The 19478-nt window shown below is 43.8% G+C and overlaps 2 protein-coding genes and 1 long non-coding RNA gene across 4 annotated transcripts in view; all 3 read right to left on the reverse strand.

The window, feature by feature from the left end:
• Nucleotides 1-12664, reverse strand: part of Pacs1 (phosphofurin acidic cluster sorting protein 1) — a 131967-nt gene extending 119303 nt beyond the window's left edge. Inside the window, 1 exon segment of the mRNA NM_134406.1 lies at nucleotides 12215-12664. Within this exon segment, the coding sequence (NP_599233.1) occupies nucleotides 12215-12564 (350 nt within the window). The 5' untranslated portion in view covers nucleotides 12565-12664.
• Nucleotides 4444-11038, reverse strand: LOC147997028 (uncharacterized). The gene is made up of 2 exons (XR_015652823.1): nucleotides 8569-11038; nucleotides 4444-8481 (listed from the first exon to the last, which is right to left on the reverse strand). It is a non-coding gene; the product is annotated as an uncharacterized LOC147997028 (long non-coding RNA).
• A 948-nt stretch (nucleotides 12665-13612) lies between the features above and the next one.
• Nucleotides 13613-19478, reverse strand: part of Sf3b2 (splicing factor 3b, subunit 2) — a 20334-nt gene continuing 14468 nt past the window's right edge. The window contains exons 19-20 of one of the 2 annotated variants that reach the window (XM_087548126.1): nucleotides 14517-14802; nucleotides 13613-14212 (exon numbers count right to left, since the gene is read on the reverse strand). In XM_087548126.1, the coding sequence (XP_087404252.1) occupies nucleotides 14141-14212; nucleotides 14517-14802 (358 nt within the window). In that variant the 3' untranslated portion in view covers nucleotides 13613-14140. The remainder of the gene's footprint in view (nucleotides 14213-14516; nucleotides 14803-19478) is intronic. The other variant, NM_001106326.1, reaches the window with a different exon arrangement.

Here is a 19478-nt window from a genome sequence, read left to right on the forward strand (position 1 = left end):
AAGGAAATGTTTTGTCTCATAAAACAAAAACAAAGTGCTGGAGAGATGGCTCAGCGTTTAAGAGCACTGACTGCTCTTCCAGAGGTCCTGAGTTCAAATCCCAGCAACCACATGGTGGCTCACAACCATCTGTAATGAGATCTGATACCCTCTTCTGGTGTGTCTGAGGAAAGCTCCAGTGTACTTATATATAATAAACAAATAAAATCTTTAAAAAAAAAAACCAAAACAAACATCTTCTCAGAGAGTCTTGCCTTCTTCTGAGGTACTAATCTCAGGTACTAAGATCCACTGCACACAACAACTCACCAGGAGCATTCCTAACTAGCCTGTCCACCAGGTGCATTCCTAACTAGCCTGTCCATCAGGAGCAGCCAATACCCAACATTCCCAATGTTCCCCTGCCCCCTGGACTCAGAATCCGATCTGTGATCTGTCAGTGGTGCCCTTTCCTGGGTAAACAGGTATTCATATTGTCACTGGAAAAGTAACATAATACTTGGCAATCCCAAAGAGCCAGCTACCATAGAAGTTCCAAAACTGAGCACCTCAGCCAAAAGCAACTGCAAGAAGAAGATCCCTAAGGACTAGTATGCCCAAGTCTATGAGGAGGACGGCAAACGATGCCTGTCAGGAGAGGGTCAGTCACATTTTCAGGAGGTGTTTCCTGTGCCATGGGAAAGGTTTTGTCTTGTCACTGTTTTAAGGTCTCATTCTATAGTCCAGTGGTTTGTAATATACATAAACTGGTCTAGAAGTGAGAGATTGTCGAGAGAACAGTGGCATGATTAGATGTTCTTTTCTAAAAATTAATTTATTTATTTGAGACAAGATCTATTATACAGTTCTGGCTGCCCTGGAACTCCCTATCTAGACCAGGCTGGCCTTGAGCTCACAGAGATCCACCTGCATCTTCTGTAGCCGGCCTTTGCTACTTTGTGGGTTCTTCTTTTTCCTACCCTTTGTCCCTCACCCCATCTCACCCCCTATACAGGAGAGAAAGAATGGATAGAGGGAGAGAAATAGAGATCTTTGAATCTAACTTCTTGTCCTTTGTTTCTTCTTTGAGCATAACTACTAATAAAACTGCAACCAATCTCCCTGAATGACCAACATCCACCGACCCCACTCTGTAAAGTTCCCAGAATTCCAAACAACACATAGTCACAGAAACCATCTGCAGCTAGCACAAACATGCTTCTGCTAAAGCAGGAGGCAAATTATACTCAGCTGCTGTAGACAGTCTAAGGGAGCCCCACAGTCTTCCTCTCAAGTACTAGGATTAAAGATGTGTGTCCATCCGGTTATTCATATTTAAAATACAATCCTGAGCAATATATGTGCATACATGTGTGTGTGTGTGTGTGTGTGTGTGCGCGCGCGCGCGTACGCACGCCTGTGTGTGTGTGTGTGTAAAATTAAACCAGAATAAAAATCCACTGAATTGCCACTAAATAAAACCTGGGCTATGTTTAGGCTAGTGTGACCAAGGCGGGCATAGGAACAAATTACATTATGTGCAATGTATTTGAAAAGTGTCATGAAAAAAACAGGAAAGAGGTTGGGGATTTAGCTCAGAGGGAGAGCGCTTGCCTAGGAAGCCCAAGGCCCTGGGTTTGGTCCCCAGCTCCGGGGGGGGGGGGGGGGGGGAAGGAAAGAAAAAAAGTTATTCAATGTTTTGTTTTGTTTTGTTTGATGTGTGCTCTTTTTATTTTGACCCCCCTAATCATTTGAATATACTGTACATGTTAAGGTCCTCAGAAAAATTGTAAATCACAAAGTCTTATTGCAGTTATAAGCCATTTTTTTTTTAACAAGGAAAAAGAAATAGAGGGACAACAAGGTAGCTTGGTGGGTAACAAATGGTGCTTATTGACAAACCTGGCAATCTAAGGTGAGTCCTTAATTCCCCACATGGTGGAAGGAGTAGACTCCTTCAAGTTGTCTTCTAAACTCCACAAGCACAACGTGGCATACTACAGACAGACCAACTGACAGACTGACAGACAGACAGACAGACAGACACACACACACACACACACACACACACACACATACATACACACACACACATACATACACACACACACACACACACACAGCACAATGAATAGTTGTAATTTTAAAAAAAGAAAAGAAGGGAGCTGAGAAGACAGCTCAATGGATACAGTGTTTCCTGAACAGGTAGAAGGACCAGACTTCAGATCCCCTGCACTATGTAAAAGTCAAGAGTACTGCTTGTCTGTAACTAATTCTGAGTTTCTATGTGAAACTTAAGTTCTAAGTTCAGTAAGAGAACCTATTGGGCCAGCTTCTTAGTGGTTAGGAGCATTTGCTGTACAGTGATAAGGTCCACCAGCACATTCACAAAACCTGTTATGGTCCTATGCACTGAAAGAGTCAAAGACAGGACAATTGCTGGGGTTTACTGAATGTCAATGCTGCCAAAAAAAAAACCACAAACAAACAAACAAAAGAGCAAAAAGTGAGCCACAGGTTTGGTGAGCCTTCCTTAAAGAAACAAGGCTGAGTGATATAGAAAAGACAAAAGGAAATTCAAGAAATGCCCTCCTCTGGCCTCAGCACACACATTCATGAATATAAACCATACACACATCCACAAAAAAGGAAAAGAAAGGGGCGGAGGAGGTGTGACACAGAGAATAGCCATAGAGGAAAAATACCAGCCTCTGGCTCCCATATCTATGTGCATGGCAGATAGCACACATACACACACTAAACACATACACAGAGTGGGAGAGGAGAAAGGTTAGTCAAGTGACGTCAAATTAAGTAAATGATGACTAAGGTTCTAAGACTTTTGTGTGTCCTAAACAAGATTCAACAATACTATAATAAAGACAGTATTACACAGCTATGGTGCTATGGGAGGCAGAAGTAGGCAGATCTCTGTGAGTTAACATCAGCCTGGTCTACATAGCCAGTTGTAAGCCCAGCCAGGGCTACATGATCTAAGTCCCTGTCTTAAAAAACAAAACAAAACAAAACAAAACAAAACAAAACAAGCCAAAGAGTATCTCACCTATGAAAAGACTGACAAAAGGAAACTCAAGAAATGCACTGTTGTGGAGAATAACTAGAAAGAAAAACACAGGACTTCCTCAGAAAAATAACTTATGTAAGCTCCTAAGAGATGCTTAGCATATATATCAACTTCACCTCAAACCTAGGACATCTGACGTACATACTAATGTCCTGAGGGACAAAGGTCACAGAGAGGAGCAGACGGTATAGAAAAAAAATTTTTTTAAATCATGTCTCCCTGTCTCCCAAATTTGTAGCAGGTTGCTAATAACCATACAAAGTAATTTCTAAAATATGCATGGCCTTAAAAATTAAAAATGTTCTGGGCAAAACAACCTGTGGCTATTCCTGATAAAGTTCGCTTTACAGAACTAAAAGTATTTCAAGCAACAAAATGATAAACGAAAACCAGTTTAGTGAAGATGAGGTTCCTTGTAAGAAACAGGAAGCATGATAGTCAAAGTTCAAAAACTTGGCAAATTAAAAGAATTGCCCAGGGTCTGGAGAGGTGGCTCAGTGGTTAAGAACATTAGTTGTTCTTCTACAAGATCCAGGTTTTGCTGTCAGCACCTACATGGTGGTTCACAATCATTAGCAATTCTAGTTCCAGGAAATCCAAAGCCCTCTAATGGCCCCCATGAGTAACAGACATACATATGTGTACACACACACACACACACACACACACACACACACACACACACACACACACACTAACTGAATCAATCTTCCACTATCAACACAAACTTATCGTGTATTGCAAAGAAAATAATGGTCCAACCCTATCAAAAATGAGTAGGCAAGGCCCTCGAGATGGCTTACCAGATAAAGGTGCTTACAGCATGACCTAAATTCAATCCACAGGACAAACATGAGAGAAGGATCAGACCAGACCCTGTAAGTTATCTTTTTAACCACACTTATGCTATGGCACACATGCATACACATCCTGACCAGCCTTTATTATTTTTTGGGTTTTTAGTTGTTATCCATTTCAACTAAGGTGAAAGGATATTTCATTGTGGTTTTGATCTGATAATTAGAATATTGAGCACTTTTTTCTTACATTTGTTGACCATTTAGAGGTCTTATTTTGAGAAATGTATTTGTTTAGATAAACCTTTTTTGTTTGTTTTGTTTTGAGACAGATTCTCTCTATGTAGCCCTAGCTGTCCTAGAACTCAATCTGTAGACCAGGCTGGCCTAGAACTCATCTCTGACCCTTGAGTGCTGGAATTAAAGGAATGCACCATCACACTTGGCAAATTTCCACATTTTTAAAGTCAAATTATTTTGAATTTTGGTTTTTGTTGCGAATTGAGTTCCTAGTAAATATTACTAAGTGAGATGCATAATTTGCAATTTTTTTTTTTTTTTTTTTTTTTTTTGGTGAAAGACAGAGTCTCACTATGTAGCCCTGGCTGCTGTCCTGGAACCTCTAGGAAGACCAGGCTGACCTATAATCCCCGGGACCTGCCTGTTTCTGCCCCACAAGAGCTGAGATTAATAAGAGTGTGCCACCATGCCCAGCTGAAAATATTTTCTTAACAAGCCATAAATATCCACACTAGAAATATTTAGACAACTTTTCCCCATGAAACTCATGTTATCTAGAAGGTCTTTCCAAGTCACTAAAAGGTTCTAGATCTGCCCTGTCCAGTATGGAAGCCATTAGGCATATGTGTCTAGAGTGACTTGAAACGGAACTGCTATAATGCCAGGTGGAGTGATGGACACCTGAAATCACAGCACTCCAGAGACTAAGACAGGAGGATCCCAAATTCTAGGACAGCCTGGGCACCATAGTAAATTCAAGGTTACTCAGAGTTACCCAACAAGATCCTATTCTCAAAAGCAAAGCAACAACAGCAAAAGAAGCAAAGGAAAGAATAAACAAGAAAGAAATGGAGGCAATGTAATGGAATAGCTATTTTTCTTCATTTTCTACTTTTGGTTTGTTATTTTGAAACTGGTTCTCACACAGCCAAGGATGACCTCAAACTCCTGCCTCTATTTCCCAGTGCTAGATTACAGGCCAACTAATGATCATGTTGGGCTGAGGAAGTAAGTTTCAATCAAAGCAGTCACAAATGGTTAATACAAAACAACTTTAAAACAAAGCATCTCATCTTAAAATATAAATAAGTGTCTATTAATATGTTGTTGGTTGTTTGACTGGTTTTTGTTTTCACAGATCTTTATTATTAATTACACATAGGTATGTAGCTGTCTTTTGCTACTTTGTGGGTTCTTCTTTCTTCCCCCCTTTCAACCCCCTAACACAAATTAAGAGAGAAAAGAGAAAAAAAGGACAGAAAGGGAAGGAAAGAGATAGATCCCTGAATAAAGTCAGGTGTCTGAAGGGGGTGATGTCATCATTAGACAACTTCCGCTGATTAGGGAACACCAAGTTCCATGGGACAAGTTTGATCTTTGCTGTCAGGATATCTAATTTAATTTCTTCTTGTTGTTTCTTCTTTGAGCATGACCTTTAACAAAATGCAACAACCAGCAACAACCAGCAACAACCAGTAACAACCAGCAACAACCAGCAACAACCAACCCAACCCACCTTTGGGGCCTAGCACTTACATACCTTCTAAAAAATCCCCAGAATTCCATATATCATATAATCACAGAAACTATCTGTACCTCACAAAATTATAGAGCACAAGGCAAATCATAGTCAGCTGCTGTGGACATTCTGAAGCAGCTCCATATCCTACACCTGGGGTTAAAATGGAAACACATTCTTATAATATTTCCAAAATTGTCACTACGTAAGTGTGTGCGTCTGCATGCAAGTACGTGAGATGAGAATGGAAGCACCCAGAGAGGCCAGAGGCATCAGGCCCCCTGAGACGGACTTACAGATGCTTAAAACCTGTCTGATATGGATGCTAAGAACCAAGCTTGGGACCTCGCCACCTCTCTAGTCCTTTGATTAGGTTTTTTTTTTTTTTTAAATAAATCTTTTTTTCTACCTTTTTATCTTTGGATTTATCTATTTTATGTGATGAGTGTTTTGCCTGCGCGTATGAATGTATGCCCACCACACGTGTGCATGGTGCCCATGGAGGTCAGAAGAGATCATCAGATTGGGGGTGGGAGGGCAGAAGTTAAAGACTATTAAGAGCAGCCATGTGGGCCCTCTGCAATAGTAACAAGTGCTCTTAACTGCTAAGCAATGCTCCAGTGCTGGTTATCTTTAAAACACAGTTTCAGTAGCTGAGGCTGACTTTGAACTCATTATGTATAGCAAAAACTAGCCTAGAACTTTGATCCTCCTGCCTTTGTCTACTAAGCACTGATTATAGTCAAGTGTCACAATGCCAGACTACTGGAATATTTTCAGAAATTACATTCTTGCTGGGTGTGGTAGCATATGTCTGTAATTCCAGCACTTTGGAGGTAGAGCCAGGAAAATCAGAAATTCACTGTAGCAAGTCTAAGGCCAACCTGGGCTACATGATAACCTGTTTTAAAAAGAAAAGAAATGGGTGATGAGATGCTTAGTGAACAAGCCTAGCAACCTGAGTTTGCTTCCTAAATGAAATGTAAAGGTGGAAGATGAGAATCAAGTCTAAAAAGTTCTCTGATCTCCACATATATAACATGGTAACCGCGCTCAGCCAAATAAGTATTTAAAACTGAAAAGGATTTTTTTTTTCTGGAGGTTCTTAAGCTAAGCAGCAATGTATCACTAGTTATTTGCACTTCCCAAGGAAAAGAGGCCATGTAAAGCACTGCCTTGGTGGGGACCCTTGACTGAGACTAGAGTCCTTTCTAATTTTCTAGTCAGCTTTCTAAACAATTCTAAGTTTCTATGTAAAGAAATCACTCTAGAGGAGCTATCAATACATATGCATCTGTGTTCTCTGAAACCTTCCTGCAGTGCTAGTGACTCCTGGGTCTGAGGCTAAAGAAGGAAGGATCCTGTGAGAGCTTGTCAACCTGGAACCACTTTGATCAAGGCCCTCTCTGAAAGAAGTTCTTAGGCCAGCTTCAATTCTGACTTTTCTCATGAGCACTGGAAACTATTCTGGCAAGTCAATTCCAGTTATCCTAGATTGCCCAAGTATTTCTAGAATGATGTCAGAGGCAAGCTAGGCCAGGACAGGTCTACTTTAACAGTTTCAAGTCCAGGCCAAAGCAGGACCAGTCAGTCTCCCCAGGCGAAGGAGTCAAAGGACACAACACAACACAGCACAATCTCTGACTTGCATTTCCCTCCTACAAGAGCAGAAATCAAGAATACTCAATGGTTTGGCCAAGAAACTAGAAAACTAGATTTGAAAGAAATCACAGTTGGAAGGTGTTGGCACAGGCCTTTAATCCCAGCATTGGTTAGGCAGAGGCAGGCAGATCTCTGACTTTGAAGCCAGCCTGGTCTCAGAGCAAGTTCCAGAACAGCCAGAAATTCTGTTGAAGAGAAGGAGAGAGGAGAGGCGAGGGGAGGGGAGGGGAGGGGAGGGGAAGGGAGGGGAGGGGAGGGGAGGGGAGGAGAGGAGAGGAGAGGAGAGGAGAAATCACATAACTACTGTGTTCCAACTATCTGTAAATCAATACATGTAAAACGGACTCAGTGAAAGTCATTCTCTTTCTCACTTAAGGAATCTGAGCTTCTACAGGGATGATGGATGATATTACCTTGATAGGGAGGATATTCTATTACAACACTCACAATGTGAAATTCAAATCTCCTAGGGCACAAACAATGCTTTTAGTACTTTCAGTGCCAGGAAGATAACAGACATCTCAGGAGCTCTCCCTTATCTGATCCACTGCATTTACTTTGCCTCTGTCATTAAGAAGTACGTATTCCTGTGGCTTTACAGACCTTTTTTGTATTTATTAAATGTACATCTTAGGATTGATGGTAAGTATTTGTAACCAACGGCTGGAAAGCCTAGGGCATGAAAGAGTCTGTCCTAACATACAGTCATCATATTGAGACTCCAGCTTGTGTGTGCTTTGGTGGTAAGAGTAGCATCCCTTCACAAGTACTTTTGTGCAAATAACATTTATCCTGCAAACTAGTCATGCCAGTACAGCTTGGTCAACCTCCTTTGGCTATAACACTTTTGTCTGATAAGGGTTAACTTTAGTAACTATGCTTGATATAATTTAGGAAGAAAATTTTGACTGATAGTTACTGAACTCCCTCCCAAGGTGACCACAAAGATAAGGACATTCAAGTGTGCTTTGAAATGAAGTCCCAATTTGATACAGTTTATATGTTATACAGTAGGGCATAGATCAACTCCTCATCAATTTTATACAACTGAGAAATTTTTGTATGTTTATACAATTTAATAATTTTCTGCCATTCCTAACTTGAGCAATTCAAAAGAGAAAATATGAAGAGAAAAAATCTCACCTTACAAAAACTGGAGACTCTAAAACCTTCCTTTATCATGAGCAACATGCCACATACTCCCCTCCCCTTCCCACCTCACTCCAGGCCTCTCCTTGTCACACCCAGCCACAGTAGAGGACAATTCAGTTGGGGAGGGGAGCAACTCCAACTCTTAAAGCTTTGAATTTCGTAAGGGAACAGCTACCTATTCATATAACAACTTTTGCTTATTTTTGGTGTTTTAGTGTTCTCGTGTATCCCAGATAGGCTTCAAACTTACTCTATAACTAAGGGTAACTGAATTCCTGTCTTCTCTATGTAAATGCTGGGATAGAAGTATGGACTGCCACACCCAGACTTACATGGGGCTGACACTGACATGCCTCGTGCATGCTAGGTAAGCACTCTACCAAAGGAGCTGCTTCCCCAGCCTTCATTTTATCATAATAAAGTCTTAAAGATAACCATATTTCACGATGGCACTTTCTGAGAAGTGAGAACAAAGGTGGGATCAGGGCCTTTCCCTTTACACAGTCTATCTTTCTACTCTGCTTGAGTCATGGGCATATGCTAACCATGTTTTCTTTTTTAATGCTGTTAATCAATGCAAAGAACAATTAAGACATTTTAAAGCCAACTGTTAAGTATGCTATTGAAAGTTTTAAAAATAATACTATCAATTTTGAGAATTTAGCAGACGTTAAAAACACATGCACCTAAAATCATCTAGAATGCTCACCTTTATTTAAATGTCCAATAAAGATTTTTTTTTCAAAAGCAAATCAAATTTTCTAAAGTATCAAAGAAAGCAGCATGATCTTCCTACTGTTCTGTGACACCCCCTCTTTTTGGTAGTAGGTAACACCCACTCTTCTAGTGCTGATTGCTTTTGGGGTTTTCCTTTGTCTATTCTCAAGAAAGTCTTGCTATTCCTTCCTTGGCTGGCCTGAAATTATGAACTCTGGCTGTCCTCGAGTCATCAATTCCCTGCCTCAAACTCTAAGTGCTCTAAGCATATGTCATTATGCCCTGCTCCCACAGTGTTCTCATGCACACCTTTCCTCAGAGTCACCATCAGATTTACATTTATAGTTGCCTATAGCTCATAGGCTTGTGTCTCACCGGAGTTGCATGAGAGAAGGTTAGTTCCAGGTTCTTTACAGAGCTGCGTGTTCAAGTACCAGGAGACAACAAACTAAACACTGACTTAATATTTAAAAGGGCCAATAGCAGGCCTTTTTCTGCCATAGGGCATTTTCCTTCTGAAGACAAAGAAGCATGCTCCAAGAAGTACAGTGTTTCACAAGATGCTGGAAGGTACAAGGATAATGGCTTGAAAGCAAAGTCATAGAAGGGCAGATTCAGGCCGGTAAATAAGACATAACCATACACATCTACATATATAGTGCCTACCCTGTTTCAGGAGCTAGTAATTTATTATTGCAGACTTTTTAGTAACCAAGAGTTCTTTTGGTCATACCAAAACTCAGCGGTGATTCTATTCACTCCCCTTTATGACAGCTTCTGCCCATCCATCCATGTTTTTTCAATCTAACAAGGTAGACAAGGCAACTACCCAAAGGCCACTCAAACACTCCCAGATGAGAACATATTTTCCTAACTGCAGACCCATGCAGGTGGAGCACAGGACTTTTATGTAAGGAAGAGGAGGAACAGCATACTCCAACAATGGACAGACCCAACAGAAATAAAAAGAGGCCTGCCCAGGACCAAAGGCATACCATCCCACAGTGAGTGCTAATTTGAGTTTGGTGTCATGCTAGGGCTCTGGCCAAAGTAAATTACTGTGGTTCCTGATCCCCTTAAAGGAGGACAGAGAAAGAGGACACTATAAATCAGTGCAGAGAATGCTGTACACAAAGGAATGAAAAGTGGAGAGCAGAAGTGGCAAACAGTCTAGCATCATCTCTTGAAGCTTCAAATCCACACTTTTCAAGCAGCAATTATACTCCTTTATATATACTTCATATATGTTTCATATATACTTATGTGGATATGTACAAATATTCATATAAATATATTCATATATATATGCATATACTTCATATATACTTCAAAGATTCTCTAAAGAAATTTCTGCCCAGGAACACAAATCCTGAGCAAATACATACATATATACATAACACACACACACATAAAACTGCCCATGTTAACAAGAAACAACCTAATCATCAGAATCAAATAGTAGTTCATATAATCAAGCACTATCCATTAGAGAAAGTACTAAAAACTAGAGCTACTAGACAATATTCATGATTTGCATGAGCCTGAGTTAAAAGTGACAGGTTACATATGATATGAGAACATTTCTACAAGCTCCAAAAAACACTGAAGCCAAGAGTAGTGGTCCACACCTGTAATACTAGCACAGGGAAGGTAGGAGGCAGACAGATCACTGTGAGTTCTAGGTCAGCCAAGGAAAGTAAGATACTGTCTCAAAAACAAAAATAAATAAATAACATACAAAACTAAAAAATATATTGTTTACAGACTCATATGTAGTAAAACTGTAATGGGGCTGGGGCATAGTTCAGAAGTATGTCAGGGAAGCCAGAATGTGGTTCAGGAAAGAACATGGAGAGTTTGGCAGGTGGGGTAATGCTCTCTATTTTTCTGTAATGACGTAGAAAGATGGGCTTGTTGTCGTTTTTCATGCCCTAGATACTGGTGTGATGTTGTGGTATGATGATGTTCAAAATAAAGGGAGAAAAAGAAAAGTCCCCCAAGAATTATATAGAACAACTGCTTTACCATAGAGAAACAAAAATTATGTCCAAGCATATTTTTTGACACCAGCAGACTTTAGGGTGGAACACCACAGTGCACCCAATCTCTGGCTGATGATCTGCCCTGCTGGACTAACAGGGTAAGTAAGGATAGAACCTGAGAATCAACTTGGGTTTGAAGCACAAAATGAACACCTCCAGGCACTTCTTTGTGCTTACTGGGTGAAACCAACCCTGCAGGCTGTCTTAATGCAGGGTCAAGCCCAACACAGTCCCCAAAGAATTATATAGAACAACTGCTTTACCATAGAGAAACAGAAATTATGTCCAAGCGTTATTTTTTGATGCAAGTTCCCAGACAGTTCCAACAGACAGAAAAATGGATTGAATTTAGGAACAGGGTAGTCATTTTGCAGAGCTTGTAGGAACCAGGAGATTCTGTGACTAGTATCTAGGGGAAAAGGAAATGAAAACTTACATTTGAGAACACACTCACCTGATGCCCCAAACTAAGAGCACAGAGTACCCAGAGAATGTGTGTGATATGAAGCAGATGATTGTATGTACTGAACCCCTAAGTGTTAACCAGCTTTACCTGCAACAGGTGACAACTGAATTTGACACATGCTAAGTACGTCGGGAAATAATTATATCAAAGCCATCTTTACCACATCTGTGTAACATTAACATATGTACAGCCCACGGGCGTTGGTGAAGCAGGAAGAAGAGCGACTTACTGACCGTAAGGAAGGTCAGATTCAGTCAGACCCAGCCAAGGAAGGCCACTGGGCTGGGTCCTGGAGGCCATCATTGCTCCAAGAGGACAGGAGGGTGGTCCAGGCCAAGGCAGAAGGTGGGGCTGCTGGAGAGGGCAGGCCCACACAACAGTCCTGGAAGGCCCAGGCGAAGGCAGCCCCCCACCCCCACCTCCAAGCCAGGACGATCTTGAAGTGGAGGACCTCCCCCCCTACTCGACCCGGAGAGATGGGGAGGCGGGGCCTGTCACAGAGCCAGCCTGGCGGTCCCCTAGGCCAACACCTTTTCCCACCCGCCCGTTGCTCACCTGGGCACGCAGCTGGATGAGCTCCGGTCCACCTCCCAGGTAGCATACAAATTCATCTGCACTGGGGCGGGGGTGCGGCCTGGTCCCGGACCGCCGGGAGGCGCAGAGCCCGAGGCCACCGCGACGGCCATGGAGGTGGAGGTGGAGGAGGACGAGGAGGAGGCGGCCGCAGCCGAGGTGGACGAGGAGGACGAGGTGGCCTGGGCCAGTTTGGGGGGCGTCGGCTGTTGCGGCTGAGATGGCTGCTGCGGCGGCTGCTGCTGCGGGGACTGGGCAACCCCAGAGCCCCGCTGACTGCTGCCGCCCCCGGCGCCTCCGGGACCACCGCCCGCCCCTCCGCGTTCCGCCATGGCCTGGCCAGGGGTGGAAGGGGCGCGGGGCTTACGCGGACTGCGGGCACGCGAGCTACTCGCAGGCTTCCCCCCCGCGGCGGCAGCGGCTCAGCGCGTCTCCTCAGAACGCCCGGCGGAGCGCGAGCCACCAGCGAACCTGCACGCACGCGCGGGCCTTCGCTGCGCGCGGTCCTCGCGCTCGCCCGCCGCCTGTTGCGGCCCGCGAGGCCCAGACACTGGGTGGGCGTGCCCGAAAGGGGCGGGGAGTCGCAGCCCCACCCAGCCGGGCGCCGAGGGGCGGGCCAGGCTGGCACTCAGCCCCGCGGCCTCTGGGAAGGGGCTACAGCCCGCGCGCTCTCGCAGCGCGGCCCTTGCGTCCCTTGCAGGCCTCTGGCGTGATGGCTCCGCGCCCCTCCTTCCTCCACCCCCGTCGGGCGGCCGCTACCCCGCCAGCGGAAACCCGGGTTTTCCGGGGCGCGGTCCCGAACAGGAGAGGACTGTACGGGAGCGCGCTCAGCCCCTGAGATCTGCAGAACACGTAGTGGAGGCGGACCGCGGCTGGTCACGCGTTGCGCGGAAATTGGACAGCCCGCGGTGGCGACCCCTTCTGTGGGTATTTCGCCCATTTCTGTAAAAGGAGCAGTAGGTAGAGATCCAGGGACCGGCCACCACCTCTGGAGCTTAAGTTCCCGCTTGAGGGTAGGCAGGAGCCAGTGAGCTAAGTTTGGCTAGGTCCAAGAGCCATTCTTGGTACAGCGCCCCCGACACAGCCTTCTTTACAAAGTCCCAGAGTGCCTCAGTGCTTTCTCAATTCCTAAAATTCTCTCAAGGCCTGATCAGCTGCCATCCCCACACACCCCCACCCTACCTAGAGCTCTTGCACCCTCCTACACCCACACCTTCTCCACAGTACTTGAGCAAATGTCATGGAATCCTGTGCTCCAACCTAGTCAAGTTTTTCAAAAACTTCTCAGAACTCAGGGATGAAGACTAAACAAGCCCTTCAAACCCTACACCTACAACCCACCCACACACACACTAGTAAATCCAAGTAGTTAGCCGGGACTCTGGAACAATTTAGATTTTATTTAGATACAGATGTTCTCCAATAGTAAGAAATAGGCCTTTCTGCCACAAGGTCAATAAGGCAGGCCTGACCTGGCCTACTTCCCCAGCCTACAGTTAGTTACTTCCCAGCCTAGCCAGGGTGCTAAGCTGGCTATTTTTATTCCCCACGGACAAAGCAGTAAGGTCAGCCCAGACCTAAAGGTACTTTCCTCAGAGCCTTCATACACAGGAAGGGTAGGAGATAGTGAATTATCCACACAGTCATTTCAGCAACTACAGTCCCATAGTTCTGTGGGGCAGTCTGATTATAGGCAAGAAGTATATTCTTTTGCAGAAGCTAAAAAAGAGAGAGGTTCAAGAGTGCCTGTATTCATTCCTCCTTGGGAAACAGCTTTATTTACAAAACAAGTCTAAAATAAGAACAGGAAGTGACAAGCCTAGGGAGTACAGAACTAGCTTCAGGAACCCACATAGAAAGCCCAGACATACAAAGGGCCTAAAGGAAGGCCAGGTATGTGAGAAGGACCTAAAATTTGAACTCCTTGTATTTCTTGCTGCCCCCACGACTGTCCTGGGGCTGAGCTTTCCGTTTCTTTTGCTGTAGGAGAAAGAGAGAGAAGTTACAATAGGTTAAACAACCCCCAAACAGGAGGCAGCCTGACACAGACATATAAATTAAGGAAAAAAAGCACTGAAACCACAGTCTTCTCTTCTCCGTCAGATCTGGATGACTTTCTTACTCTCCCTAAGCCCCAGTGTATTTGAGACTGGAGCATCTCTAAGATCTTCAGGCTCAGAGAAGATAGAAGTGTGCAGTGAGTCCACCCACCTCTCACTCCTAAAGCAGAAAGCACAGACCCTACTCCTATCTGCCATTCCAAGGTTCCCAGGTTGCTTCCCACCTTCTGTTTGGCAGCATGCTCCGCCACCATGTCACTGAAGTCTTCTTTCTCGACTTGGGCCTGCTGCTCCCGGACATGCTCCTCATACTTCTGGGTCATGGCCATGGGGTCCAACTCCAACTCCTCGGGAGCCAGTGCTACTTCCACACCTTGCAACTCAGGGGCCGGGCCCTTCCGGCTCATAACCGTGGACATGTCATAAATGTGGGTAGATCCCATCATGGCCCCACCAACAGTGGCTGTCCTCTTCTCTGGCAATACAGTGAACAACTGAGGTGTCTCGCTCCTGCAAGGACAAGAAAGTAAGACCCAATAAGGGACAAAGGTTCTCCTGAGTCAAAAGAAATATAGTGACACTTGAATTCAAACAGAATCCCAAGAAAACTACGGCTAAAGGATCTGCCATTGAAGAAGGCCCATAAGAAAAGTTGAGTTGGGCTGGAGTGGCTAAGAGCACTGACTACTCTTCTAGAGGTCCTGAGTTCAAATCCCAGCAACACATGGTGGCTCGCAACCATCTGTAGTGGAATCCGATGCCCTCTTCTGGTGTCTGAAGACAATAACGGTGTACAGTGTACTTACATAAAACAAAAAAATCTTTAAAAAAAAAAGTAAAGTTGGGTTGGAGATGTGGAGTGGGGTCAGTGCTAATCCCACAGGACAGAATCTGTAAGAGGTACAGAGACAGGGTTGGGGATTTAGCTCAGTGGTAGAGCGCTTGCCTAGGAAGCTCAAGGCCCTGGGTTCGGTCCCCAGCTCCGAAAAAAAGAACCAAAAAAAAAAAAAAAAGAGGTACAGAGACTTAGCTAATTTTGAACCAAATTACAGAATCAGAACCATGACTCATAAGAAAAGGTTAGTGGACAAAGAGGCTAAAGTTCCATAGAGAGCTTTCCTACAGAGAAACTGTCAAAAGAACAGATAGCCAGCAAAATAGCACAGCCAATTAGAAATACTTGCTGTGCAAACCTGATGATGAGTCTTATCCCTGGACCCACATAAAAAAGAAAACCAATTCCACCAAGTTGTCCTGTGGGCTCTAAACCACTTGCTGTGGCACACTGGCACATCCACATGCCCACACAAACATGTCAAGTATACACACATAATAACAGTAATTGTTTTTTAAGAAAGATAGAAGTCAGGTCTGGGGCTGTACACCTTTAATATCATCACTTCAAAGGCAAGTAGATATCTATTAATAAGAGGTCAGCCTGGGCTACATACTGAATTCCAGGACAGGCAAGGCTATATATATACTAAGATGCTTCAAAAAATCAAAGAGTAAAAATAAATGAATAAAATACTTTCTCAGAGGTAGTACCTGAAGATCTAATGTTCCAGCCCTCCCAAAGACCAAGTCCTTCAGCCACTGATTTCAATTATGCTTAGAATAACACAGTCAAGATCAAACGGCAAACCCATTACTACCACTCTAGACCATGTGCTCTCCAACTCTTCCCATAGAAGAGGTCACTTTTTTTGTTGTTTTTGTTTTTCAAGACAGGGTTTCTCTGTGTAGCTGTCCTGAAACTCACTCTGTAGACTAGGCTGGCCTCAAACTCATTGGATCTCCTGCCTCTGTCCACCAAATGTTAAGGTTAATGGTGTGAGTCACCACTAACCAGCTAGGTAACTCTTGACACAGATGCAAGAAAAACACACTCATAAAGTAAAAATGAATACACACAGACACACACATATATATTTCGTGTGTGTGAGTGTTCTGTCTACATGTTTGTACGTGTACCATGTATGTGCCTGGTACCTGAGGAAGTCAGAACCTCTGGAACCTGAGTTACAGGTTGTGAGCTGCCATATGGGTGTTGGGAATCGAATCCAGGTCCTCTGTAAGAACTCTTAACTTCTGAGCCATCTCTCTGGCCTTAAAGGGCTGTTCCTTACTCACTGAATTAACCACCTCATTGGCCATCCAAACTCTTTATCACACCCCAAAGGATTCAAACTCTGTGTGCTGTCTCATTTGTTTTCTTTACTTTAATATGCAAAACTCAGACTCCTGCTTCCTAACAAGAAGCAGGGACTAGATTTACCGATCTAAATGAAATAAACAAAAACTGGACAAAATATATAAAGCTACAACTTTTCAAGGCAGCAAAGATGGCGAAGAACTATGATTACTCCAAGACAGAAAGCAAGTGGGAGGCAGAGGCAGCTGTGTTGGAACGCAAGAGCGCCACTGCTCCAGAGACCTTGTCTTTAAAAAGTTTACCCCAAAAATAAATAAATAAATAAATAAATAAATAAAATAAAATAAAATAAAATAAAATGAACCTTACAGAGGTGCTGAGTTTCCAGACCTCAGACCAGAGGAGACCCATACAGAGCTGAGAGGATTCTGTGAGTTGAGAATGAGGGTCAAAGTCTAAGGAGTTCAACACTGTCAGAGGCCACAGGACACAGAGAGAGCGGAAAAGCTCCTTCTTCAAGCACTGGGGGAGAGGAGTCTAAGGAGACATGCATGTGGGGATATTACCAATGCCAACCAGTTCCTGGAAGGATGAGCAATGGACAGTGCCCACTGCTCAGTCAGGATGCAGAATAGTGCCAGTTCCCACTATTCAAATGGAAACCCCTCCAAGTTCACAGAGCTTGTGTTAAAAATACAGAACTTCCTGACCTGACCACTGCCCTCCTAGTGAGGAGAACTATTTCAGCCCTACTAAGAGAAAACCAAAAACAAAGTTTCACAATATCAAACTATTTCTAAACAACCATGTAGTAATCAAAGGTGAAGATGGGGAGAAATACAAAAGGCTCCTGCCAATCAGAAACTATTCATAGCGAGGCATAGTGATGCTTATCTGTATTTAATCCCAGGATTTAAAAAGCTAATACAGGAGAATCATGAGTTCAAGGCCAGACTCCAGCCTCAAAAACCATGTTGGGGGACGGGGTTGTGTGTGAGATAGCTCAGCCATTAAGAGCACTAACTGTTCTTCCAGAGGTCCTGAGTTCAATTCCCAGCAACCATATGGTGGCTCACAGCAACCTATAAGGGGATCTGATGCCCTCTTCCGGCATGTGGAGGTATTATGTAGCAGAATACTCATAAAATTTAAAAAGGCCAGTTATAGCAGTTATAGTGGCACATGGCTTTTATCCCAGGACTTGGGAGGCAAGATAGGGGGATGTCTGTGAGTTCAAAGAAAGCCTGGCCTACACAGACAATCCCACACCAGCCAGGGCAACACAGTAAGTAAGACCCCATCTTGGAAAGGGTGAGGAGGGTTACAATCCATAATACCAATAAAAGCAATCAAAATCAACCCAGGAAGCTGGAAGCAGTGGCCTACACTTGCAATCCCAGCCCTGAGGAGGTAGATGCCAGAGAACCAATAGTTCAACCTACAACTGGTAAATGTTGTAATAAGCAAGCAAATACATACAATATCGGTACAGGGCCTAGGGAGACGGGTCAGCAGGTGATATGCCTGCTGTGAAAGCATGGGATCCCAAGTTCTGATCTGCAGACAAAAGCTGTCTCTAAACACAGCACCGAGCCAGTGGAGACAAGGGCAAGCAACGGGTTCAGTGAGAGATCCGATCTCCAAAAATAAGAGGGCAATCAAGAGATGAAGACACACACAGACACACACCACAGACACACTGACACAGACAGACAGACAGACAGACAGACACACACACACACACACATACACACACACAAAGGGGGGGGGGTAGGTCAGAAAAACAGTGAGACAGAGATAAATTAGAAAAATACCAAGCCAGGCAATGGTGGCTCACGACTTCAATCCCAGCACTCATGAGGCAGAGGCAGGTGGATCTCTGTGAGTTCTAGGCCAGCCTGGTCTACAGAGTGAGTTTCAGGATGGCCAAGGCTACAGAGAAACCCTGTCTCAAAAAAACAAACAACAACAAACCAACAAGAGAAAAATGACTCGTAATATACCAAGGAACAAAGGTAATGATGACAACTGGTTTCTCATCAAAAATAAAGAAAACACTGGAGCAACATCTAAGGACTGAAGGGGGGAAATACTGACAACCTAGAATGTTCTATACAGCCAAACTTACTCAAAAATGAAGACCTTAAACCTTACAAAATCTGGGGCTGAGAAGATGACTAAGTCACTAAACTGCTGGAAAAGCATAAGGCCCTGGTGTTGATACCCAAGACCTACATAAAAAGTGTGCACAGAAATGCAGACCTGAAATCCAGAGCTGGGGAAGTAGAAACAGAAGAGTCCCTGGGGTTTCTAGCTAGCTAGCTTAGCAAGGTTCAAGGTGACCCTGTCTAAAATAATAATAGGGGCTGGAGAGATGGCTCAGCGGTTAAGAGCACCCGACTACTCTTCCAGAGGTCCTGAGTTCAATTCCCAGCAACCACATGGTGGCTCACAACCATCTGTAAAGAGATCCGACGCCCTCTTCTGGTGTATCTGAAGACAGCTACAGTGTACCTATATATAATGAATATATAATGAATAAATCTTAAAAAAAAAATTAAAATAATAATAGAAGACACTTGACAGCAACCTCTGGCCCCTGCACCAATGCATTACATGTGCACACATATATACAAGTAATACAAAGACAAGAAAGTCATTCCATAATAAAGGAACGTGTGGGTTGATGTAGGAGGACCGAGCCCACTGAGGACTGGGCCATCCCTGGGCAGGCAATCTAGGGATGTATAAAAGCAGATTGAGCAAGCCATTAGAAGCAAGCCAGTTAGCAGCACTCCTCCACAGTCTCTGCTCCAGTTCCTGCCTACAGATCCCTGCCTTGTCTTCATAATGGACCACTGTAAGCTATTAACCAAATAAACTCTTCACAAGTTTCTCTTTTTAAAGACTTATTGATTTAATGTATATGAATATACTGTAACAGTCTTCAGACACACCAGAAGAGGGCATCAGATCTCATTACAGATGGATGTGAGCCACCATGTGGATGCTGAGAATTGAACTCAGAACC

This window comes from Rattus norvegicus, chromosome 1, assembly GCF_021556685.1.
Source record: "Rattus norvegicus strain SHRSP/BbbUtx chromosome 1, alternate assembly SHRSP_T2T, whole genome shotgun sequence".
NCBI classification, from domain to species: domain Eukaryota; kingdom Metazoa; phylum Chordata; class Mammalia; order Rodentia; family Muridae; genus Rattus; species Rattus norvegicus.